This window comes from Chiroxiphia lanceolata, chromosome Z, assembly GCF_009829145.1.
Source record: "Chiroxiphia lanceolata isolate bChiLan1 chromosome Z, bChiLan1.pri, whole genome shotgun sequence".
Classification (NCBI taxonomy): Eukaryota; Metazoa; Chordata; class Aves; order Passeriformes; family Pipridae; genus Chiroxiphia; species Chiroxiphia lanceolata.
This window is the reverse complement of record NC_045671.1, coordinates 38,995,968-39,022,629: the sequence shown is the minus strand read 5'-3', so window position 1 is coordinate 39,022,629 and position 26,662 is coordinate 38,995,968. Positions and strand designations below refer to the sequence as shown.

The following is a 26,662-nucleotide window of genomic DNA, read 5'->3' as shown; positions in this document are numbered from 1 at the left end:
TATGGTTTACACAAAACCTACGTCTTTGATGTTAAATGGTAAATGAGTTTCTACCCTTCTAAAATGTGGGGGGGAAAAATGAGGAACAGGAAAATAAGATCTAACATTAACAGACAGCAAGTAGAAATATTTAAAAAGTTAGAAACTCATGAGAGTGTCTACTATTTAATTGGATTGTATTTAATTGGATGTAATTGTAATTTTTTTTTTTAAGCTAAATATTTCCAGTTAATACCAGACCATGGCATCATAATTTTGATTCAATGATCTCTTCAATTTTTCGTTATCTGCATTTCTATATCTTAATCACTGGACTACTTAAACATACATTAAACACACATTAGAGCACATGCTGTGACACGGTTGAAACACAAAAGGCCTACAAAGGAGATATTTAAATATATTCCATGCATCCTACCTGAGGTTAAGGATTACATACGGGAAGCTTTTTTCTGCCCTTGTATTCGTTCTTGCAAACCCATGTAACTTCCCAAGACAATTAACTTTTCCTGAGCTTTTAAATCTTGGACAAAACCTTCAAAATCAGAAACTCTCATTCACATTAGCATCTTCCTATTTCAGTGCCCATGTGGCCTGATTTTCCAAAGCATCTTGTGCTCAGAAGCTTCTGCTAAAGAGCCCAAGGATCCACCACTGCCAAGTATGAGGTCAGTTTAGACCCTGTCACAACTCCAGGAAATACTAAAAATTGTATGGCCCACATACCAATGTTTAATTCTTCTGACACACCTCACTTCTAAAATGATCAGTATAACATGCCAACATCCCAAAAGTGTGGATTTGTCTGAGCATATAGGAGGGAAAGCAAAGATTTCACAAGCTGAAGCACTAAGAAGCTGGAAGACAGCACTTGGTTTGCTTAAGCCACACACTTAATTCAGATTCATTAGTTCAGATTCAGGGCTGAAGTTTTAGCTTGTCTGGTGAAGAAATAACTGGTTTTGCAGGTCTCCATCACCACCTATCCAGAACATATCTGGACCATAGCTGCTGCCTACACTCAAACAGACTAGATCTTTATTTACTCAAAAGCACAAAAAATATGGCAAACAATTTCAAGAGTAAACTGTGGTGACAGACAGTCTCTTAAGTGATCTCTAGAGCATTTCTAAAGGAAATGAGGCAAAAAACAGACACAAGCACTGGCTTTCCCATATATCTGCCTATATGAGCTAAGCTTTCATGCTAAAAGCCCTTGATACTGAAACCTCTTAATAAGAGACCTGGTGGTTGGTATTTCAGTCACTGCACCTGCAGCACACAGGCATGGAACACACAGTGACAGATCCCACGAACAACTACCACAGCCACATCGCTACAGGGAGCACCAAATCCTTCAAGAAAAAAGGTGGAAAAGACAAAGTCACATACTATAGCACCTAAAGTTTCCATATCGCCAAAATTAACATTTCCAAAGCCACCTCAACTCACCTCCCTGTTCCTCACACTTTCTGAAAGCAACACAAGATTTACATAAATTCATACGGTTATATGACATTCACCTGAAATGGGTAGAAAGCTGGTAATTCCTGTAATACTTTCAGGAAAACTATTACTAAGTTAATTTTCCTGCTCACTACTGCTGGACTGAAAAGATTAATATAAATTCTGGGACAATAGAATATATCTTAGGTGATGGCTAACTTGGCTAACTTGTCTTGCTACAAACACATCACCAAAGACTCTTGCTGCATGAACAATATTATTTCAGATGTTCGAGGAGGACCAAGAGTTGGACATTTTTAATTGGTTTGCGCCCAGAAGTTATATATCAACTCCTTTATCTCATGTTCTGTCAATAAGAAATAAGTGTCCTGCCTGTGTCTTCACTTGCTTTAGTTCATTAAACCATTCCTCCCTCTCAGAGTGACACCTTCGAGTCAGTGGCTTTCTCACAGTCCTGAAAATTAACCAGTCCAGATGCAACAAAGAAAATAACTACAGAGATTCTAAGAAAAGTAGGAAAACTAAGGCTGAGATGTTAGCTAACACAAGCCAGGGAATTTAAAACGGAAATTGAAACTTCAGCCTAAGATAGACATTTTGGCACAGATGTCGCACGATTTTCCTTTAAGTATTGTCAGTCAAGATCCTCACTCCTGGGACTACACCTTCACAGTACATTCCAAACATACACAACATGCAGAGAGGCTTTGAAATTTGATGATATTTGCATTTGGACTGACATCTTCTTGTAATATGTTTGACACTGAGCACTTTTGTAACAAAGAACAGAGCTGTTTTCAACCCAAGTCTTTTCCAAAGAATAATGGGCAACTACACAAGAATGAATAAGTGAACAGTTTGCCACAGCAATGAATGACTCCAAAAACAGCAAGTTTGCAGGCACCAGATGGAAGAAGAACATTATTGCAATTCCTGCATCCCATTGTGTAACAGCCAACAGAGCCGTTAACGCTTTCTGGTGATTTCTGAGAGCTTTATAATGTGCTTTCCTTTGAAGGTGTTTTTCTTGTGCCCTGTCAGTCTGCAAGCTAGGTTCATCTGTCTGGGAAAGAAACTTCACTGGCAAGCTACCAAATAGGGAAAAACACAAAATACAGATGGAACACTGATGACTGTATTACAAAAATCCCTAGATGGACACAAAGCTTACGTTGTAAATTATGACCTACAGCTCAAGTCTTTTGTCTCTTACAAGCCTTTCTCTCTTCCCTACTAGACAGGTCTGCCTTTCTGCATATCTTAGTTGATCATTTATCCCAGAAAAATGTCTGTCTCATGGTCCCAAGGAGTTCTTACACTTTATTAGTTTTCCTCTTCAGAAAGCAAACTTAAATCTTATTTAGTCTATGACTTTACGTCATCCTCCACAATTCAGAGCAAAGCAGTGGGAAAAGATGCTTGAGTCAATTCAAACTACTCATTTTCATTGCTACCACCACAGACCATCATGAGAAAGCCAACCAATAAGCGAAATACTCCCAGTCACAGACAGCCATTTATGCCAAGAGGTGTGTGTTTCCCATTCCCAAACATTTAAACAACTGTCCCCTTTGCTTAGGATATGCTCCCAGTATCTTGTACACAGCACAAGTGTATGTCTCATTTAAAATGTCAGTGAGTATGTCTAAGTGCTGTCTGAACTAGTCCCTGGCAAACCAGGGCAAAGAGATTGCACAATATTAACAAGCTGAATTAAAAGTGAAAAAACTCTGCCACTTATTAAAGATCTATGGTATTGCTCATTCAGTATTTCATATGCTTATTCTGTATTTCATATAAATTCAAAGAACCAAATTCATTTCTGCTGTAAATTAAAATGATAATTTTGAAATTGGGGTGTTCATAATCACATTACTACCAAATTTTAACACTCTGCATCAGCAACATGGTGCTGAATACCAGTGCAGTATGAAAAAGACTTATTTCATATACATATTTTATATACAGCTACGTTTTTAAAGTAGTTTTAGTAAAGTCTTGACTCCTACAAGGGAAGAAAGCAGTGTCTCCTCCTTGTGCATTGGTCTATGTGGGGAAAGGCAAGTTATTTTCACAACAAAATATTTTGTAACTCTACAAGTATTTTCCTGCACCACAAGTTCCTAAATCTCAATGAACTTCAATGTTACTTAGTTATATCTAGAAAGGACTTGACCTCAAAATCATACACTGATTACACTGTTCTTGAGGAGTGCCCCATTCTGACCTCAAGAAGAAGCTAAATCACTATATTTACAATATTAATAAAAATATTAATATAATTTTATTATATTTTATAAATAAATCATAGTAATGAAAAATCCAGCAGTGGCTGCTTTTTATTAATAAGGCTAACACATAAGATTTATGGTATAGAAAACCTTAGCATGCAGGGAGGAAGGGGAGGAAAGTATGAAACTGCATCTTTTTCCAGAGCAGAAAAGCATAACCATTGTTTGTGACAAAGGAGAGAAAAGGCTTTTTTTGTGTATCTTGAGAGGTCAGAGACAATGAGGGTGAGATGGTCTTGGGAAGGAAACAAAACTCACAGACCTCACAGCTAAAGGTACAATAACCATGAGTTTTCCACAAAGCAGCAACATACGGAAGTCTGGACATTTTGCCTGTTTCTGAGAAAGCCACTTGGAGGCCCTAAATCTGCAGTATCCACCCCAAGTCAACATGACCTGTGTGCTGCAGGAGAACAATTCAAACATACTAGGAGATAATCATATGACACTGTTACAAACATTTTTTTTGCCAAAACTGTATTTTTCAAATGCTTCTGACACTAGCTCACAAACAAGAAACATGACACTGTAGTGTTTGTCAATAATTCTTTAACACAAAGGAAACTGCAGTTTATATATCTCAGTGATTAAACAGCTCTGAACAACTACCACCAATAGGTATCATGTTCTACTCAATTCTTAAGTGTTCATTTGAATATTAAAATGCATGCAATTTAGGGAATTTAGATCCTCCCAGACCCTTCATTCCCATTATCCTCAGGCACACAGCACCACTTAGGAAATGCCACATTGGTACTGTTACAACACCCATTAGTTTCAAGATATAAATAATACAATATTTATTATATGGTGTGGGCACATATGCCAACATAAGCCCTGTTGGTTTGGCCATCACTTCAGTATCTCTTCTACTCACGGCAGCTCATTTGAACATTTTTTGGAGGAGAAAAAAACAGGGAGAAGGAGGGAGTGAAAAATACAACAAACAAAAAAAGTCTTTTTTTATAACCATCTTTCTTATTAGGACCACAGCAGTAATATTTTTAAATTGAAAACAGAAAAGCAGATTTAATTTCTTGTAAGACCTTCCACTGATAAAACTGTGGAAGCTGGGATCTCTAGATGTTTTGCCCAGGTATTAAGGCACACCAAGCATCAAAACATTTGATAAAAGAGTACCAAGACTTGTAAAAAAGCACATTACCTCAGAAACTTGAGAAGGGAAGCACACAGCCTGGGCAGGTGATTGTGTGGCCTATATATCTCTGATACTGCTGCTTTACATGCTATCACACACAGTTTTGAGGTAAATCAACATAATTTACTGGGTAAAGACAGCTGCTGTTGAAGTCTACTCTGGCACAATTTTTTAAAGTTATTTTTTACAATCTCATAATAATGACAATGTATTAAAAAGGCACACATACAAAAAAGACAGAATGTACATTTATGAAATTAAATCACACTTTAATTATTTAATTAAATTTTAACTTCAAGAATTAGAAAAGTTTAAATACTTCAGTCTGATTTTGGTCTTGTCTAGATGCACTAAACCTATCCACGCAGATTTCCCAAAACAACTTTCTTGATACCATGAAGAAAATGCACTAAACGGAAAAAAACCCCAACAATACTTCTTTTTATTATCTATAACACAGAATCACCAAGTCAAATGGATGCGCTTATAAATAATTTTGTCACTGGTATTACCGGCATTCCAAAGTTCAGATTCTGGGAAAACCGTCTTCCCTTCCCACAGCCTCAGTGTGTGCTCCACAGGAAATAAAGGTTTATTTACTGCAGAAGAAAGACATTCTGCTGGGATTACGTCATGCCTTCAACCACTGCAACTCCAACTAAACTGTCACGTTCAGTTACCAAACCTGAATTAGAGCATCTTTTCCTGTGTCTGATGTAGCATTTTTTTGCTAATATCAAGCGACAGCTCTGAATACCAAGATAGTAGATAAACAGTTGAAATCACTAACATCTAAATGAAAAAGAAATCACTTTTGGAGGCCCTACAATGTGCTCCTTCAGCTCTCCCAAAAGCTTCATAATTAATTTATATACTTGCTTTGATATCATTCCTAAGGTTTGCAAAAACTTATTAGGGGGTAAAACAGAACAGCAATCAAAGAATGTGCAAGATAGAGAATTCCGATTAGGGTCCCACCACCCACAACGACAGCCAAGCCAATAGTATGTCATCAAAGCTGTTGGAAACTAAATGTAACTACTGCTAACAAGGTTTGTCAGGATTCCAGAGTGACACGCAGAAAATGATCCACAAAGATCTGTGTATGGGAGACAAAAACTCCCCATGTCTCCAAACTTTATGGGAGAGAAATACTTGTCCTTTTCTGTGAAGACTGAGGCATCCCATCACACGGGAGCCTAAAAGTAGGACAGGTCTGAGATTCACACATTTTCTGTCACCACAGCACTCTTCCTTTCCTAGGTTTCTCCAGTTTCAGGAAGGGGTGTAATGTCTATGCCAAAGTTTCCTCCAGCTTTGATTTTCCAAACAATGTCACTATTTTGCCAAGCCTTTTCATGTAGAAAACAGTTAATAAAGCCCACAACAGAATATTTTCTTGTGGTTTAAATGTATTAATATGAAAATGGAATTAGCCTAACTCCATTTTAAGATTAATACATTTTCAAGTAAAATCACAAGGACCTTCACTGCATTTTGCAACACAAATTAGATCTCCTTAGAATAAGTGGTTTGTTAATCTTTTACATCAAAAATATGGGTTTACTGTCTGTGACGTGGCATTTGAAAAGGTACATGAGCAACTCCACTGCTCTTAAGTTTGGGTCATTCACTACAAACTGATGTTTTAGGTAAGTATGTAATACTTGATTTTCCCCCTCTTTACTAAGGTCCTTTCATTATTTCCTGCAGCGAGTGCTGGATTCTATTAAACATTTTTCTCCTTAAGCACTGTTTGCTGGGTTTTCACTTCACATATTTTAACCATCCAATAAATACCATGGTTCTGCAAATGTTTACACTGAGTTCATCTTATTTACTTTTGCACAAAAAAAAAAAGGGAGTAGTTCTTAATTCTAAAAATACTGAACTTGTTTAGAGAAAAAAATGATTAATAATTGCTAAGAATTTTAATTTTCTAATTGTTATGAACTGAAAAGCACAGCTGAACAGCAAACCATAGTACTATGAAGCTTAAGGAAGATGTCAGACTTGTTCCCACATTCCCCATAGAACAGATCTTCACCAACTCTAATGAACATCTTCCAGCAACGCTGGAGCCCCAGTTTAGCAAATACATAACTTCATCAACATGTTCGTTGGGGTTCAGTGCTCATGTTCCAAAGGCAACACGAGGTATGAACAGACCTTCAACATTCCCAGCCTGCCCACTCCTTCATAAAGTGGCAATGGCTCCAGCTCCAGGAATGGTTCCATGCTGACTCACTTCTTCTGCAATACCCAGAAGAGCTAAGACAAACCACACACTAAGAATTATTACTCCAAGTTATTGCTTCCCTTGGGCTATTTGAACAACAAACAAAAAGAATGCATAAAGTGAATCCAGACTTTCCCAATTTACTCTTTAAGCTCTCTGAGGCAGGAGGACTATTCTCGTTTTGAATTTTGCACATTATTTGTCACCTTATCAGCAACTCATACAATATGTAACTGTTCTGTCCTTGCTATAGAAGATGACACAATCCCCTGCTCACTGATACAGACCCTGACAGATCCCCTGGCAGGACAGATTTGATTTGGATCAAGAAAAGAATACATACTGAAGATGGTTGTGTATGGTGGTTACACAAGATTTATGCTGCCTGTGGAAAAGTACAGATGACACTCCTCTGGCACAAAGTCAGGACAGCTCAGAAAGACAACAACTGATTCAATAAAAATTTAACCAGGACAAAATGGCAACTTAAAAATCTTCAAATGGCACTGTGTCTTTGTGTCTGTCCCTCACTTTGCATCTCAGGCTATTTTTATTCTATTGGAAGAGACTCTAAAAGGTCTGTGACTCTTCAGCTCATATTCAAGGGACTGATCTTAGTGGTCAGAAGAACATCCACCAACTTGGTCTAAAGTTCGTTTATCATCAGTCATATATCATTTCTGTTTACAAACCGGGACGTTAAAATAAATATCTTGATTTAACTAAACCCACAAAAAAGCAGAGAATGGTGTTCCAGAGGAACAGTCTCAGTTCGTTTCTAGGAAGATGGAAAGGAAATGGAAAGGAAGGGTCTGCCTAAGACAGGATCCCCAGGCACCTGGTTAGATAACCAGCTTGACAGCTCAGTGACTGCCAAGTATAAAAAGACAAACTTCCTTAAACTGTTTTTGAGCTGCTACTTTACAAAATACAATCCTCAACTAAGTATAACCTTCACCATCAAAGCAAAATCTCAGCCTTCATGAAGTCACCAGCAAAAATTACCACTGCTTTTACTCAGCTGAGATCCACATTTTGTTGTATGGGGCTCACATGACAAAATGCAGGCATTTACACTCTGGTTAACCACCCAGCTCCCCCTGATCATCCCCAAAGGAAAACAGACACTCATCTTCTCCAAGAGAAGACACCTAAAATAGGTCGACTGATTTATATCCAAAAATGCTTTTTTATCTCCTCAGGCTGAAACAAAGTTTTAAGTGACAAGCTCTATATCACAGGTATCTAAAATAAGGAACCCACATAGAATTTTATTCTTGGTTTTCAAGTGAAAACATAACTTGTGTCAATGGAATCAAGCACACAATACAGACTGCTCTGTGGAAAACATAGAGTTATTCATCACTCCTTCACCAGGAAGTCTCCAGACCTTTAGATACCAGAGAATGACATGGAAACTTGGAAATGCTAACTGTCCACACTGATCAATGAGTTGAAATAAACTTTTCAAATAATTTGATCAGGGTTCCTGTAGATCCCAAAAGATTAGCACATTTTTGATCTTGTGATAACTTATAATGGAATTTCTATTCGAATAAAGCTACTTCAGCTGTTCTGTGTATTTTATGTATTGTATCATTAGGTTTCAGTATGTCTTCACAGATGAAAAATGAACAGAACAATAATAATTTTGCCTCTCTGCAGTTTCAACATCTTAACTGTACTCCTCACTATGACAGGATACACTCAATGATTTATTCTACACCACCTCACCCCTGAGGTGTCTTGGATTCAATTATTTACACAGGAGTTAAATCCTCACTGTGGATAACTTTCCCAAAATTCCACCCAACTTCAAAAATCTGTCCTCTGATTTTCCCCTTATCTGCCAAAACTAACATTCTATTGGTAACCTCTGAACTGGATTCCCAGGATCAGGAAAGGAAAGTCTTGTGGTCTCTATGTCATATACAGTACATTTTTTTCCTTGGATTTTTGTCAACACTGGTTGTTTCTAACAATGGATATTGATTACTCAGATCTTCATTTCCTTGTTTTTCCTTTCTCACTGTTTCTACCTAATTATGTTACCTAAAACTATACATCATATCCACTACCACACCTTGGAGGAGATCAGATTAGACAGATGGAAGTATTCCAGTAAGACACAAACAACAGAGCTACAATATAGAAAAATCAAGATCATAACAGTAATTCTAGAACTGAAAATTGTGAAACATGCAAACATCAGAAAATGGCCATGTTTTTTCCAAAATAAATTAAAATTCTTATCTAGGTCCTCTTTAAGCTTCAAATATGTAACAATAAGACGTATGAATTTTCTGAGGAAGAAAAGAAAAAGCTAAATATTGAATGCACATAACCAGAGGAAACTTTTCCAATTTCTATCATGACCACAACTTTGGCTAGTCATCAGAACATCATTTCAATAATTCAATTAAATAAATAGCAGTAATTCCATAATACCATGTTATTTATGGATGCAACATGCATTAAAAAGAAAAAAAGCCTATTTAAATAACAGAATGTTATAGTGGAGCAGGACTCAAGCATTCAAGAGCTGTGAAAAAGAACATGCATCTTACATAGGAAGTACTGTGCTTGAGAAAATTATTTATCCCCTCTACAGTCACCATTTCCATCTTTTTTCTTAAACACACAGTTTTACTTTATGTATACATAGTAAATTTCATTTTCCAACTTATTGGTGTGATTTTCCCATTTGATAGATTAAATAACTTTAACAGTCCGCTTACCTCTCAGCTCAGTGAAGAATATGCAAATGACATCATCTATATAGGGCAGTGAATGTTTTGGAGAAGAAACTAATTTTTTTTCTTATGGTCTTACAACCTTCACAATTTTCTAAGACCTTTCTCCTGCTTCACTCTTCATCTTTAGAGCTGCTACACGACAAGTACAAAGGCTCGTTGTCAAAGAGGGCCCTTCCACCCCGCAGATTACCATGGTTCAAAACAGAGAAATCTTTCAAAATATTTCAAGAGGTAATTATTAATATCAAGATCTTGATAAATCACAGAGTTGGGTCTGGAATCTTATTTCAGTGTATCGTTTAGTATTATATTTCAGTATATTTAAGACTCCATTTCAGTATTTAACAGGTTCTGAAGTCTTTTTTGTGTTATGACATTTTCTATAGCTGACACCTTCTTTTCCAGAAGAAGGACTCAACAGCTTTTTACAGTATGTTCTTTTAAAATGCACTCTGTAATGAAGACCTGATTCATTATTAAAAAAAAAAAAAGTCACAATCATCAAAAGCAATTTTGAATACAAAGAGTAATCTGTTCTTACAAGTCAGGACTGAAGTATACAAACACTGTTGTTAGTGACAATTAAGTAACAACCCCTGAAGCATTGACATCAGCCTTCTTTTTAAGAAATACTAGAATTTAAATTAAAGGAAAACTTAAAAATGCTTCAGCTGTCCGTTACATGACTTACACATGTACCCCTCTTTACAGTACAAACTGAAACCTGTGAGTGAGCTCAAAAATCAGCAGAAACAACTACATCAAGACTAACAGACAGTATGATTGTTTTAAGTGCCATTTCCTTCAGAAACCAGGCCAAAAGAATACTCATTTCAGACCAGAAATGCCTGAAATGTACCAGTCTCTGTAGGAAAAAAAAAAGAAATCAGAGTGCTGATGAAAAGAGAAAAGGAACTGCAGAAAAAGGTAACTGGAAAGTACACCACATCCATCTATTCAACAGTTTATAACATATTGAATACATTGTTTTCAGTCAATTATAATCCAAGATTTATTTTCATATTAATGGTAACAAACCATAACAAGAGAGGGAGTTTCTATCATTTATATCCTGATTAGTCAATAACCTAGAGGTTTAATGCAGAATCAAACAAGCAAATAATTATTCAGATCAGTCCGACCAGAATTTAATGAACAGTTTTAATCTTCTGGAAGAAAGAAGTTTATTCTCCTTCAAGAAAACTAAATCTGTTTTATTTCCTGCCACCAGTTTCAAACAATTGCTCAATATTTTAAGTTAGTTCCACAGTAGACAACTATACACTGAATATAAAAGTTTTATACACAACATATATATGCAGTAAATAGCACTTCAAATGAATTTTATTTTCATTATCCTTTTAATTTTTACCTCTAAGATAACTAAATCTTGATGCTTAAGCTTTTTCTACACACACAAAAATATCTGAATAAGTTGTATTAATTAGTATCCTACAACTGTATGAAAACTAATTAAAAAACACTGTAACTTAAGATTTGAAGTCTTTTTGGAAGGACTTACTAGCATAGCACTTTTTAAATTTCATTATTTATTTTATAAACATATAAGTCTAAAATCTGTACTTACTTCAACATGTGCAAGTAACATTTGTTCAATGTTATCATTGGTTTTCTCCTTGAGATCCTGTGGGATGTGTCTATTTCTTACTTGGAAATGTGTTTTACTAAGATAACCATCACCAAGGTCCTGTGTTCAGGAAAAAAAAAGAAAAAAAATTTCTGTAATCAAAATGCTAAATGCCGTCAATGTTCTAGAAAATAAACAGAGCATGGTATTTAGGCACAAGCTCCAGGTCTTTTTATAGGCACTGATGACTGCACTGCTCCTCAGCATCTTCTAACAGGTAGTGTGCTGGTTTAAAGGTAAACCAGCAGGGGAAATGTACCTAACTCAAAAGAGATTATAAGTCAGAATAATAATTTAATAAAAATAATACAATAAATACAATTACACAGACAAACAATTGGTTTTAACCCACAAAACCCAGATGTACGACCCAGCATCCCACCCTGGGGCATGAACAGAGTGGTGTTCGTTGGGCCTCCCCTCCCCGTGCTGAGCCCCACATGGTCCCCCTGAGTCCAAAAAGCAAAAGGAGAGGGAAAACCTGTTGGTGAGAGTGCTGGTTGCAGTCCAGTCAAGGCTGGTGATCGCAGTCCGGTTGGGAGAGCTGTTGCAGTCTGGTTGAGAGTGGTGATTGCAGTCTGGTTGAGAGTGGTAGTTGCAGTCTGGTCAAGAGTAGTGGTCTCAGTCTGGTTGAGAATGGTGGTCACAGCCCAGTCCAAGTTCCAGTCCTTCTCTGGATCCCACGAGAGGTACCAGAAGTCCCAAGACCCCAAGATTATGTATCCTCAGGTTCAGGCAGGAATGCCCAGTACCTCCCTCAGGGCGGGGAGTTCCACAATGGGTGTGAGGACAGGAGCATCCTCCTATCTCACAGGCCTCTAACACCCAGCTTATAACCTGAGGGCTCAGGCGTGCTCTGGGCAGCTGCTGTAAATGGTTTATTGTTAACGGTTTCTGGGCAATGGCATGGAAGGGTATAGAATATACAGTTTTGGGTTACACCCACACAGTGATGAGCCTGTCTCAGCTGTTCTAACTAGGACATTATCCATCCCTTATTCTATGCCATCCATGTCATGCCCAAATTAACCCCCTTTAAAAACTACATACATATATATATATACAATGAAACATTACAGACCATTCTCACTCAAAATTAGGTCCCCTTGTGGTACACAACGTGTCTCCCCATCTTTTTGCATTACCCACCAGGTGAAACCAGGCCCTTGAGCAAAAACAATCCCTTGGATGGGTTTGCCTTTCCTTGAGGTGGGACTAATTCAAACAGTCTTTCCTAACATACCTCTCATATGCACCACGGGGACTTTATCTCCATCTACAGTATGCAAAAGTTCTGATTGGGCAGGGCCAGCTCGATTGATGGAGCCTCGGGTGTTGACCAACTAGGTGGCCTTTGCTAAATGCAGCTCCCAGTGTTTGAAAGTCCCCCCACCCAGTGCCTTCAAGGTGGTTTTCAGTAGTCCATTGCACTGCTCAACTTTTCCAGCCGCTGGTACATGGTAGGGGATATGATACACCCACTCAGTGCTGTGCTCTTTGGCCCAGGTGTCCACGAGGTCATTCTTAAAATGGGTCCCATTATCAGACTCAATTCTCTCCAGGGTGCTGTGTTGCCACAGGATTTGTTTTTCAAGGTCCAGGATGGTATTCTGGGCAGTGGCATGAGGCATGGGGTATGTCTCCAGCCATCCAGTACTTCCTTCTACCATGATCAGCACATAGCGCTTGCTTTGGCGGGTTTGGGGGAGTGTGACATACAGGATTCCTCATACCTGTATTTCAACCACCATCCACCATATCATAGAGGCTTCACCCGCTTGGCCTGCTTGATGGCAGCACATGTCTCACAGTCATGGATGACCTGTGAGACACTGGCCATGGTTAGATCCACCCCTTGGTCACAAGCTCATCTGTATGTTGCATCTCTCCCCTGGTGACCGGAGGCATCATAGGCCCATCGAGCCAGAAATAATTCTCCTTTGTGCTGCCAATCCAGATCTACCTGAGAGACTTTAATCCTGGCAGCTCGGTTCGCCTGCTTGTTGTTACGATGGTCTTCATTAGCCTGACTCTTGGGTACACGAGCATCTACGTGATGGACCTTCACACTCAGCTTCTCTACCCGGCCAGCGATGTCCTGCCACATCTCAGCCGCCCAGATGGGTTTCCCTTTGCACTGCCAGTTGGCCTTTCTCTATCACTCCAGCCATCCCCACGGAGCATTGGCCACCATCCCTGAGTCAGTGTAGAGATAGAGTCTTGGCCACTTCTCTCGTTCAGCGATATCCAAAGCCAGCTGAACAGCTTTAAGCTCTGCAACCTGACCTGACCCACCTTGTCCTTCAGTCGCTTCTGCAACTCGCCGTGTGGGACTCCACACGGCTGCCTTCCATTTTCAGTTTGTCCCTACAATGTGACAGAAGCCATCTGTGAAGAGAGCATATCGCCTTTCATCTGCTGGTAGCTTGTCATATGGTGGGGCCTCCTCAGCCCGTGTCACCTGCTCCTCTTCTTCAGAGGATAGTCCGGAACTCTCACCTTCAGGCCAATTGGTGATAACTTCCAGAATCCCAGGGCGATTAGGATTCCCTATCTGGGTTTGCTGTGTGACCAGAGCAATCCACTTACTCCATGTGGCATCGGTGGCATGATGTGAAGAAGGAGCTCTTCCCTTGGACATCCAGCCCAGCACTGGTAGTCGGGGTGCCAAGAGGAGCCGTGCTTTGGTGCTGATCACTTCTGAGGCAGCTCAAACTCCTTCATAAGCAGCCAGGATCTCTTTCTCAGTTGGTGTATAGCTGGCTTCAGATCCTTTGTATCCCCAACTCCAGAATCCCAGAGGTTGTCCTCGAGTCTCCCCAGGCACTTTCTGCCAGAGGCTCCAGGAAGGGCCATTCTCCCTGGCTGCAGTGTAGAGCACGTTCTTCACGTCCTGTCCTGTCCTTACTGGCCCAAGGGCTACCGCATGGGCAATCTCCTGTTTAATTTGTTCAAAGGCTTGTTGTTGTTCAGGACCCCACTGGAAATCATTTTTCTTCTGTGTCACAAGGTAGAGAGGGTTTACAATCTGACTGTACTCAGGGATATGCATCCTCCAAAAGCCCACAGTGCCTAGGAAAGCCTGTGTTTCCTTCTTGCTGGTTGGTGGGGACATGGCTGCTATTTTGTTAATCACCTCCATTGAAATCTGGCAGCATCCATCTTGCCACTTCAGTCCTAGAAACTGAATTTCCTGAGCAGATCCCTTGACCTTACTTTGTTTAATGGCAAAACCAGCTCTTAGGAGAATCTGGACTATCTTCTCTCCTTTCTCAAAGACTTCGCCCGCTGTGTTCCCCCATACAGTGATGTCATCAATGTACTGTAGATGTTCTGGAGCCTCACCCTTTTCCAGTGCAGTCTGGATCAGTCCATGGTAAATGCTGGGACTGTGTTTCCACCCCTGAGGCAGTCGATTCCAGGTGTACTGCACACCTCTCCAAGTGAAAGCAAATTGTGGCCTGCACTCCGCTGCCAAAGGAATGGAGAAAAAGGCATTGGCAATGTCAGTGGTGGCGTACCACTTGGCTGCCTTGGACTCCAGCTTGTACTGGAGCTCCAGTATGTCCAGCACAGCAGCACTCAGGGGTGGTGTGACTTCACTGAGTCCACGGTAATCCACTGTCAGCCTCCACTCTCCGCTGGATTTACGCACTGGCCATATAGGGCTATTAAAGGGTGAGCGAGTCTTGCTGACCACCCCCTGGCTCTCCAGGTCACGGATCATCTTATGTATAGGGGTCACAGAGTCTCGGTCGGTGCGGTATTGCCGACGGTGCACTGTTGCTGTGGCTGTCGGTACCAATTGTTCTTCAACCTTCAGCAGTCCCACAGCAGAGGGGTCCTCTGAGAGACCAGGCAAGGTGTTCAACTGTCTAATTTCCTCTGTCTCCACAGTAGCTATGCCAAAAGCCCAACGAAGTCCTTTTGGGTCTTTGAAATACCCACTCCTCAGGTAATCTATGCCAAGGATGCACGGGGCCTCTGGGCCAGTCACGATGGGGTGTCTGTGCCATTCCTTCCCAGTCAGGCTCACTTCAGCTTCCAGTACAGTCAGCTGTTGGGATCCCCCTATCACCCCAGAAAAAGAGATGGATTCTGCCCCTAGGTATCTTGATGGCATTAAAGTACATTGTGCGCCGGTGTCCACTAAGGCCTTATATCTTTGTGGCTCTGGTGTGCCAGGCCACCGAATCCACACTGTCCAATAGACTCGATTGTCCCTCTCCTCTACCTGGCTAGAGGCAGGGCACCCCTAGTCCCGGTCATGGTACTCGTTGTGCTTTTCTTGTAAGTATGACCTGGAGGTCCCTTCAAGAGGATCAGACGTATCATCATTCCTGTACCTTCTGGAGTCTTGCCCACGAGAGACCGGAGCAGCATTTACCCTTGAAGAGTTCCTTGTGGTACTTGTCCCTCTTTTCAGTTCACATACCCGGGCTGCTAAGGAAGAGGTGGGTTTTCCATCCCACTTCCACATATCTTCTCCATGCTCATGGGAGGTAAAACCATAGATTGCCACATGGAGTGTACCCTCTCTCCTTAGCTGGGGGACGCCTGCTCCTGACAGCAGAGACTTGTTTGTCCTGGCAAGACATGGAATATCCCTTCCTTAATTTCCTCTCTCAGCTTCTGGTGTCCCTCTTCAATCTTCTCTTCCAGGCTTCGGACATGTTCAGCCAGTTTGGTTTCCACAGATGAGACGTGGGCTCGTAATGGGGTAGTGACAGTGTCTTCATAAATCCTTGTGGTGGGGGAAAAAAGCTTCCCCCCTGGAGTTAAAAAGAAAAATGGTAACCCCCCAGGGGGTGGTTACCCTTGAGATTGAGCCAGTGAGCACTCCTGCAAAATATAAGCATATCACCCAGACTGGAAAAGAAGGTTGTAGTTGTTGTAGTGGTAGTTGTCGGAGAGGTGGCCATGTTCCGAGGGCACGAGAAGAAGGGGCCCAGAGCCCCACTGAGGGCTGGGCCCCCCCAGCCCCCAGCTAAGGGGCTACAGGGACTTGGAACAGTGTTAGACTGGGCTAAGTAGCTGTAGCTAGAAAGCTGAAGGAGTTTTCTCCACCGTGACTGGGCAGACAGCAGCGGCAGAAACAGCACTGACCGGAGAGTCTGTGGCAGAAAGCCAAGAGATAAGGAACAAGCATGAAGCAATGCAGAGAGAACTTCTGCAAGGAGAGAGAGAGAGAGAGAGAGCCAGCAGCAGAGAGAGAACTAAACTCTACAGAAATATCTGGAGTAAGAACTGAAAACCAAAACCCCCAAACTCCTTTTGAGATCCCTCCTAAAGTGGAGGGGGTGGACTCCTACTGGATGGAAGTCCTAAAATGTAGCATGCACTGCAGAGAGAGGAGCTGAGAAGCTCAGGCATCCTGGAGCTGGACCGGGATGGCCAGAATGGAATGTGGAGGAGGGCTTTGCCCCCCTGTTGCTGTTAAGCTAGCAGCCTGAGATCAGAGCACGGGAGCTCTGCAAGGGAGTTCAAATCCCCTGAGGATAAGCACCGTCCCAAAGGCTTCTGCACTTTGTTGATATGACGTGGTGAAGTGACCTTTGTCCTGGTGAATGCAGCCCATGGAAGAGAAAGACCCTCGTCTGGAGTCAAAGGGCCGAGAGGGGCTTGGAGGCCTCCCTCCTGTGTAATGATAAGAAATCCAGCCACAGCTGCTGCATGGGAGAGAGAGACTGCTGCCCTAGAGAGACTGCTGCTCTGAGAGTGCTCCTTCTTCCCTCCTGGACTTTTATTTGGAGGGAGATTTGATCCATTGTAAATACTGCTTTATCATAGAAAAGATAGTTATGATTGTATATGATGTATTGTAATATTTATCTGTTGTACAGTCATTATAATATAATCCTTTTCCCCCCATTTTGAGTCTTGTGTGGTGTCTGGAAAACCCATCTCACACTGGGTTGAGATGAGGGAGGGGGACTTGGACTTGAGAATTGGATTTTAGGGTTCTCAAACCATTACAATCCTGAGTTTACTAACCAACGCACCCACCTTGTCCTCTCCCTCCCTCCATTGCAGCGTTGCTAAGTAGCAGGAATACATTTCTGGCCTGAGCTGTGCAAACTTTAACCACATCTGGGATGTGCACTGTACACCATCTGGACTTTTAGGGAATCTTTCGTCCTCTGAAAAGATTATCTCCAGTACAGCTAATTCTCTTAAACACCGGATACCTTGTTCCATCGTGTTCCACTGTCCTTGCTGTACGTGGAGGTCCTCCTTACAAAGATATCTCTCTCTCATACTGGACAACAGTCGTTGCCAGAGGCTGAGAGTTTCCTGCCTCCTTCCAATCCGCTGACTACATCTCGAGACAGGGATCCCAGCTGTCTGGCTTCGCTCCCATCTAGAACTGTATCGTTAGCTGCGGCATCCCAGATTCGGAGCAGCCAGGTCAGAATGGACTCATCTGCCTGTCATGTGAACTCTCTCCGGAGATCATGTAGCTCACCCAGGGATAGGGACCGAGTGATTATTTCTGGCTCTGTCTCCTCTGGTGGATGTGAAGGTCCTGCCTCTTCATCATCATTTGCTATACGGACTGATTTAGTCTTTGATTTCCTTTTCTGGACAGGGGCGACTGCTACTGGTTTGGGTTGTCCTTCTGGTTCCTCGACGGTTTGTGTGGACACAGTGCTGGTTGATTTATTTCTTTTTCTCTCTGACTCAGCTGTGGTTTGGGTGGACGTGGTGCCTGTGGATTTGCTCCTTTCCTCCTCCCCCTGACAGTGCTGTACCATGTCAAGTAGTGTCCGGTAGGCAGTGGCCAGGGCCCAGCAGGTTGCTGTGAGCTGGTCATCTCTGGAGCTGCCAGAGCATTTTCCCTTCACCAGTCTTATCACACTAACAGGATCCTGCAGTTGTTCAGAGGTGAATTTCCAGATCATTGGAGGAGAAAACTTCTCCAAATACTGGCTGATGTCCTCCAACTTCCTGTGCCACTCAACATTATACATTCCCAGAGCAGGCATCCAGACAACCTCCCTAGAAGGCGCTGTTCTGACTCTAACCATGGTGTAGACAGTACAGAGCAGACAAAGCAACACTAACAACAACGTTACGCTGTCTTTAACATCAAAAGGAAACTCAATATTATCAAAGACTGTTGTAGCAGGTCTGAAGGGGAAGAAGGAGGTGAAAGGCTTGAAACAACCATTCCTTCCTGTTCCCCTAAAAGGCTGGGTGCGATTTTTAATGAGGCCCCAGAAGTAGCAACCCAAACCAGGACAGGCAAACAAGACTGAATACACATTTACAATGAAACTCATTGCTTCTGATGTAATGACAACATAAACACAGTATATCAATAAAGCAATTTTGATCGCTCTCCCTGGTCTTACAGAGAGCATCAGAATAGGATAATAGTTCCCCATGTGGGAATATGAACAGGCTCAGATACAACATCCACATGAATACATCAAACAACATTGTGATCAGGGAGTTTCTGTATCCAAATAGACAAATGCTTAAAATGAAATTGTGATTCTGACTTCTCTCTCTGCCCCACGTTGGGCGCCAAAAATGTGCTGGTTTAAAGGTAAACCAGCAGGGGAAATGAACCTAACTCAAAAGAGATTATAAGTCAGAATAACAATTTAATAAAAATAATACAATAAATACAATTACACAGACAAACAATTGGTTTTAACCCACAAAACCCAGATGTATGACCCAGCATCCCACCCTGGGGCATGAACAGAGTGGTGTTCGTTGGGCCTCCCCTCCCCGTGCTGAGCCCCACATGGTCCCCCTGAGTCCAAAAAGCAAAAGGAGAGGGAAAACCTGTTGGTGAGAGTGCTGGTTGCAGTCCAGTCAAGGCTGGTGATCGCAGTCCGGTTGGGAGTGCTGTTGCAGTCTGGTCAAGAGTGGTGATTGCAGTCTGGTTGAGAGTGGTAGTTGCAGTCCGGTCAAGAGTAGTGGTCTCAGTCTGGTTGAGAATGGTGGTCACAGCCCAGTCCAAGTTCCAGTCCTTCTCTGGATCCCACAAGTGGTACAGAAGTCCCAGACCCCAAGATTATGTATCCTCAGGTTCAGGCAGGAATGCCCAGTACCTCCCTCAGGGCGGGGAGTTCCACAATGGGTGTGAGGACAGGAGCATCCTCCTATCTCACAGGCCTCTAACACCCAGCTTATAACCTGAGGGCTCAGGCGTGCTCTGGGCAGCTGCTGTAAATGGTTTATTGTTAACGGTTTCTGGGCAATGGCATGGAAGGGTATAGAATATACAGTTTTGGGTTACACCCACACAGTGATGAGCCTGTCTCAGCTGTTCTAACTAGGACAGGTAGTTTATACCAGTCCTTGGTGTTAGAGGAAGTCAATGACCTGGACAGAAAAAATAAAGTTTAATATAAGTATTAATGGAAAAAGACAACTGCTTCCTGGGGATCAGGATGAGTGCCAAAGAACTGGAAGATGATGCACTGGGGTCATTAAGAGATGAGCAGTTATTAATGATTTTGATCTATTTCAACCAATGCATTCATGCCGGTATTAAGTGCCCAACTCTTGCTAGATTGGCTTGGGTTTGTTCTGTTTCATCCTCTAACTTTACAGAGCCCTGAAAATACAAATCAAAACAAAACCACCTCAGAACTTATGTGTGCAGTCACAATTTGTTCCTTTCTCTTGAACACCTCTGAAGGTCAAATGTAAGAAAAAACAGACAAAGCTGTGCCTTCTCTTGGTTCCCTTTTTATCATTCTGCTTCCCAGGCACCATGGTCTAGAGTTCTAAGGGGCCCTTGTGCAACAGCAGAGTGGTAGGAGAAGTGTTTGGGAGCTTTCCCTGCCCTTGCTGGCCTGACTACCCGCAGACAAATATAAGCATATTATTTTTGTTAATTAGAAGCAAAAGGAGAGAAAATGTTTAGTAACAGAGCCCTTCAAAAAGGTACACTCTGAAAGAGAAAAAGCATATACAGAATACAAAGAACAGTAGTTGTACATTAAGAACTTACTTCTCAAAGGAAACAAATAAATTGGGGGTTTATTAGCTGTTTCATTACATTTTATTTTAGACAAACACAGACAGCATATGCACAACATCTGATGAAAAAGGATTCTATTCCAAACAGTCTCACTACAAAATTCATTAATGTAGCACTAAATTACTAGACAAGACTGCAAATTTAAATATAATTTAACTCTTTGGTCAATCTGTTGTTGCTGACACAGTTTATTCCATGTATTCTGATCTTTAAACCATCATAGGTTTTATACTGACACACCGGTTCTCTCTTTTCAAGGACACTTTATGTACCTCCAAAAACTGCTGTGGGCTACTTGTTCACTTTGCTTTGATCAAGTTTCACACATTAAAAAAGATAATGCTCTCTACATGTATTTTTCCATAAATTTTTAAGCATGAACAACATCATAGGCAGTATTTATATATATACATATATATATATATATTTATATATACATATATATATTTATATATACATATACACACATATTACATTTCTCACAACTTCTCCTACTGCATGCCTTATTTTCTCAATAAATCTCATCAAGAACATGAATACACTAAACTTTCTGGATGTTCTGGCTGCAGAGCCAACTGCAGCCCGTGCAATGATGAATTCAGCACGCAGAGAACAGTGATAGAAAAACTAACTTGGTAACACAAAATCCCCTTCTCTCACACTCAACACCCTCTCAAGCGTCTGCTTGTGGAGCTCCCTATGAGTAAAGATACCTGCACAGGTATTTATCCCACCAAGAGCAGAAAAAAGTGCTTCAGCCTCCCACAGAGGTGAAATGCCCCAAGGCACAATGAGCTTTGCCAGAGAAAGGTTGGATGGAGTCTTCACCTCCCTAAACCAGTTCTTCCCATCAACAGAATGGAGTCAAACTCCACATCCATGAAAAAAACTGTACAGATAGCTGGAGACATGGAGCTGGCAGTCTCTGTGTCTTATAGCTGTATGTCACAGAACAAAGAGCAGGAGGCAGGAGAGAAGCATCCCTCCTGTACTTTATACATTTCTGCCCCCATAAATAAATCAATGCTTTAGGAAGGACCTTGATCCCACTAACGTGGAAAGAGAGTCCACTTCTACTCCATCTGTGAGTACCACAGGCAGAAGGGAATTAATACAGCTTTTGGTATGATTACCTAGATTAATGTGGCTAAATACGAAACAAACACAAAGCAGAAAGCAAATAGGGCCTTGTTTGCTTCAGTTAAATCTCAGCCTTCACAGCCAAGATTTAACCATCCACACCTAACAACAGCACCCAATTTTAACTCCATCAGCTCCTGCAGTGGAGGTGCTCTTGGCTTTTTTACAGTTTTCTTCGTGTGGAAAAAAACCAAACCAAACCAAACCAAACCACTTCAGATTATAAAAATAACATCATTTAGAACATTTCACTTACAGCTATAAATATAGGGTTCTGCTTGGGCCATGTGAGCTTATGCCACAAGAGCCAGCTCCACACAAACAATGAGTATTTCATCACCTAAATTTAATCTCCACATAAAACACGGGAACACAGGAACACAGTTCTGTTAGCCTGGTTTACTTGTGTGGTCTTACTGTTATCAATGAGTCTATTCATGGAGCATGGAATGAGGAATGGGATCCAAGTGCATTACATCAGCAAAATTAAGAGTGTCCCAAACTGCCCACAATACATACATCCGTAAAAAAAAAAAGGGGGGGGGGGGGGGGGCAAAAAGACAATGAGACATCTTGTTCAGGAAAAGCTTTCTTCCCAGGCTACATACCGTAGATGGATAGTCTCCATGGCCAGGTTTTTATCACACACAGAAATCACAGAGTCATCAACTTGGCCCATTAAAAAAAAAAAAAAAAACCAAACCCAAATCCTCTTAGTATTTTTTTTATATGAGAACAAAAATCTATCTCATTCTGCTACTTCCAGCAAAGCTTCTTATTTCACAGAAAGTTCAGACTCTGACCCATGTACTAAACCCCCAAGAGTCTCAGAGCATCTTTCTTTGTTGAATAAATCCTCACAAATATAGCCCTGGACTAAAATCTGAAGTTTCAAATGGTTTTCTGTAAGAAAAGGTGTATTGTAACACTTGGTTAATATTTGCACTTTTTTAAAAACTCCTAAACAGAATAAACCTAAGTCCAAAATCTTGCTTCCTACTGAAACTCTGATCATCTGTGATGCAAGGGTTACAGCTGTTAATGTACAGTTACTTATGTAGAAATGATCGTACACATTGGAAAAAGCATGATTTTTCTCCCCAGAATTCATGAAAGCATGGGAAACCACTAAAGCCATTAAACTTCAAAATAAATTTAAAAAGGTAGAGCAGTAATTTTTCTGCAATAGAATACACAGACAAACCTAGACGCTGGAAAAACTCAGCATGTATCAATACATCTTTATATACTCTATCAGTACACCTTTATACACTATAATACATATTATATAGTGGCTAATTCATGTAATAATTCACCTATTTCTGTAACTATTCACATTAGTTTGACCTCATCCCAAGCAAAAATAACAGAAGTCATACAGAATTCAGTAAATAAAGAGATACATACAGTAAATGCAATTTTTTAAAGAAAACAGAATTTGTCAGGATAATTTAAAAATACATGTTTGATTCATAAACATAGAAGTTGGAAAACTACATACTCAGAATTCCCAAAGATATCTGTTGATTCCATGAGTGGAAATTAAAAAAAATAAAATAATCCCACACTGATCTGAGACATACTAAAGGATAAAAAAATTATTAATTCAAAGATCTCAAATGTAACTTTAAAAATGGAGAAATCATCATAAAAGAAGTGATTCTAATGGGATCCTGTGGGACTACTCTTAGCCCTCTGCTATTTAAAATTTTGATTAATGACCTAGAAACAATATGTAATTATTATTGGAGAGGTTTGCAAATTATGGGGAAGCAGCAAATAATGAGAATTGAACATTGACACTGACAGATTCTTCTGGTTGCTGCATGCAACTGACAGGTATTTTTACAAAAATACTAAGCCACAGATCTAGAACAAAGACTATGTGCTAATTCAGCTTAAAGGACTGAAGTGAACCTTGGATATAAAACCACAGGCAGTTGCCCAGAGTAGGAAGGTTTGAATTCCACAGTGATACCACATTCATTGTCTAGTTCTGTCCAAAGTTGAAAATGGACTTTTATATCCTGGACAGGACTCAGAGACCTACAGCCCTACTCAATATATGCACTGGCCTAAACCCTCATGTCAACCATCTATGCACTATTTTAGTCTTGGACCTGCTGTGCAAAAAAATGTCAATTATTTCACATGTTGCTAAAGGATGTTCCAGCTTGTGGTGGTTGTCAACAGCTCAAAAAGGCTATCAAGTGTACCTAAAAGTTAACACCATGATTGTTTTACCTTGCTAGTTCTCCACTCCCAGCCATCTCCTATCTGCTGTGAATGCTTAACAAATTCTTCACAGTGCTGCTTGAATCTTTTTTCTTCCAAAAAGAAATCTTCTTCACCTGCCATGCTACAGGGTATCTGCAGAGCAAACTGAATGTTAGCACTGGCAGACAAAAAAAAAACTAAAAAATTTCAATTTATAGCAACTGAACAATAAAATAACAAGGCACAGGCAAAGAAAATGTACTGCTTTAAGTAAAACAAAGACACATTTCTTCAAGCACATTAAGGAATCATGGCTATGCAGAACAGCTGAGGGGGGAAGAGACCTTTGGAGGTTGCCTAGTCCATTCCCCCTGCTTACAGCAGTGTCAACTACAGCAGTTTCCTCAGGATCATTTCTGTTTGGCTTTTGATTATCTCCCAAGGATAGAGATGTCACAGCCTCTCTAGGAAACCTGTTCCAGTGCTCCATTACCGTAGCAGTAAATCTTTTTTCTTTTGTTTGACCAAAAACATTTATCAGTTTGTGCTCATTGCATCTTGTGCTGCTGCTCCGTGGTACTGAAAAAAAGTCTGGCTCCATCATCTTTATTCCCTCCCACCATGTATTCACAGACATTTATAAGATCTCACTGATCATTCTCTCCTCCCAGCTGAAGAGTCTCACCTCTCCCAACCTTGCCTTGTATGTCACACACTCGTAATCAGCTTCAGGGTCCAGTATGGTGGTGTCTTTCCTCTACTGGGGAGCCTAGAGCTGCAGTTTTAACATATATTTCCTTAGCAGCGCAGTTCAGGAGGCAACCAGGAACCTGAATCTACCTCTGGGCTACTTCCATAGGCCTAATACCTTCTCCTTGGAGAAACAACAATTTAACAACTCTAGTATATGATGGCCATCAGAGTCCAGCTGAAGCCGTTCCAGGTCATACCAGTAGTACAGCTCCCGCTGTTCCAAAAGCGTGGCTTCAAACCCTTCCCTACCCTTCAAATGGATCCCTCAAAACATCTTAAAGATAAACACTTTCTCAGAAAACTTTCCTCCTTCTCATTTTTACTTTCCTCCTTCTCCATTTCAATAAGGATGCAGCATAAATAGAGCTAGAACTGCAGCATCACATACAAATCATGGAATGACAGAATGGTTTGGACTGGGAGGGATTTTAAAGCTCATCCACTCCCACCCACTGCCATGGGCAGGGACACCTTCCACTATCCCAGACTGCTCCAAGCCCTGTCCAACCTGGCCTTGGATACTTGCAGGAACAGAGCATCCACAGATGCTTCAGACCCCTCATCGTCTCTGTGGCCTCTGCTGGACCCTCTCCAGCAGCTCCTGGTCTTTCTTGTCCTGAGGAACTAGACACATTGTTCTAGACGTGGCCCCGCTATGGCTGAGAAGAGGGGTAGGATCCCCTCTCTGATCTGCTGGCCACACTCTTCCTGACGCACCTCAGGATTCCACTGTCCCTCCTATACACCAGCATACCTGTGTAACAGACTTGTATAGCACAGCACACCACCCTTTCTCAGACCATCCCAAAAGAACTGTTCAGGAAAGACAAGGAGATACTGGAGAGGGTCCAGAAGAGGCCACAGAGATGATGAGGGGTCTGAAACATTTCCCTGATGAACACAGATTGCAGGAGCTGGGCCTGGTTAGTCTGGAGAGAATAAGACTTAGAGGGGATCCCATCAATCCACACCAATATCCCCAAGGGATGTCTCAAGATGATCCCAGACTCTGTTCAGTGATGCCCAGGGAGAGCAGCAAAGGCCATAAACTCAAACACAACAAGTTCCCCCTTAACATGAGGTAGAACTTCTTTCCATGGAGGTGGCAGTGCCTGGAACAGCTGCCCAGGGTGCGTGTGGAGCCTCCCTTGTCTGAAGATATCTCAGACCCACCTGGACACGTCCCTGTGTCACCTGCTCCAGATGACCCTGCCTGGGCTGGGGTTGGACTGGATGATCTCCAGAGGTTCCTTCTAACATCAAATATCCTGGGATTCTGTGAAAGACCCACGGGCAGACCCGAGTGCGTCCGTCCCACTCGGACACGGGCCTCGCCAGCCGCTGGGGGCCAGGCCAGCACCGGACAGGCTCTTCCTCCTTCTCCTCGGCCTTCCCGGTCCCGGGACGACCCTCGCGGCCCCGCGGACGGGGTGGGGCAGAGTGGGAGAGGCAGAGGGAGGTGGCTGGAGCGGGAGGGACGACCCGCGCTTCACCGCCCCTGCATACCGTGCGCTCCTCCTCCTCTTTCCCCTTTTCCTTCTCTTTTCCTCCTCCTCCTTCTCCCGCTGGTCCTGTCCCGTCCCGCGCGCATGCGCGTCCCCGCGGCAGGGGGAAGGGGGAGGAAGGAGGCCGCGCGTGCGCAGAGCAGGGATGTGGGGGATGGGAAATCGGGAATGGGGGGATGGGGGGCTCCGGGCGATGGAAGGGCTGGTAGGTTTTACTGGGATAAGGGGGAAAGAGGGGTAGAGGGGAATGAGGGATGAGGAGGATGAAGGGGCGGGGGGGATGAGGGGCTGCAGGACCTGAGGGGGCGGCGGGGGATGAGGGGACTGAAGGGGATAAGGGGGATGTGGGAATGAGGGGGATCTGGGGTTGAGGGGGATGAGAAACCTGAGGGAGTGGCGAGGGATGAGGGGGCTGTGGGACTGAGGGAGCTACGAGGGATTAGGAGACTAAAGGGATGAGGGGGTTGTGAGGCTGAGAGGCAT

General features: G+C 42.0%; 1 protein-coding gene across 6 annotated transcripts in view; it reads right to left on the bottom strand.

Moving 5' to 3' along the window:
- Window positions 1-26,247, bottom strand: part of ATG10 (autophagy related 10) — a 76,010-nt gene extending 49,763 nt beyond the window's left edge. For 5 of the 6 annotated variants that reach the window (XM_032675448.1, XM_032675451.1, XM_032675450.1 and 2 more), the window contains exons 1-3: window positions 25,848-26,247; window positions 23,949-24,074; window positions 11,501-11,620 (exon numbers count right to left, since the gene is read on the bottom strand). In XM_032675448.1, the coding sequence (XP_032531339.1) occupies window positions 11,501-11,620; window positions 23,949-24,074; window positions 25,848-25,934 (333 nt within the window). In that variant the 5' untranslated portion in view covers window positions 25,935-26,247. The remainder of the gene's footprint in view (window positions 1-11,500; window positions 11,621-23,948; window positions 24,075-25,847) is intronic. The other variant, XM_032675453.1, reaches the window with a different exon arrangement.
- Window positions 26,248-26,662: the final 415 nt, after the last annotated feature.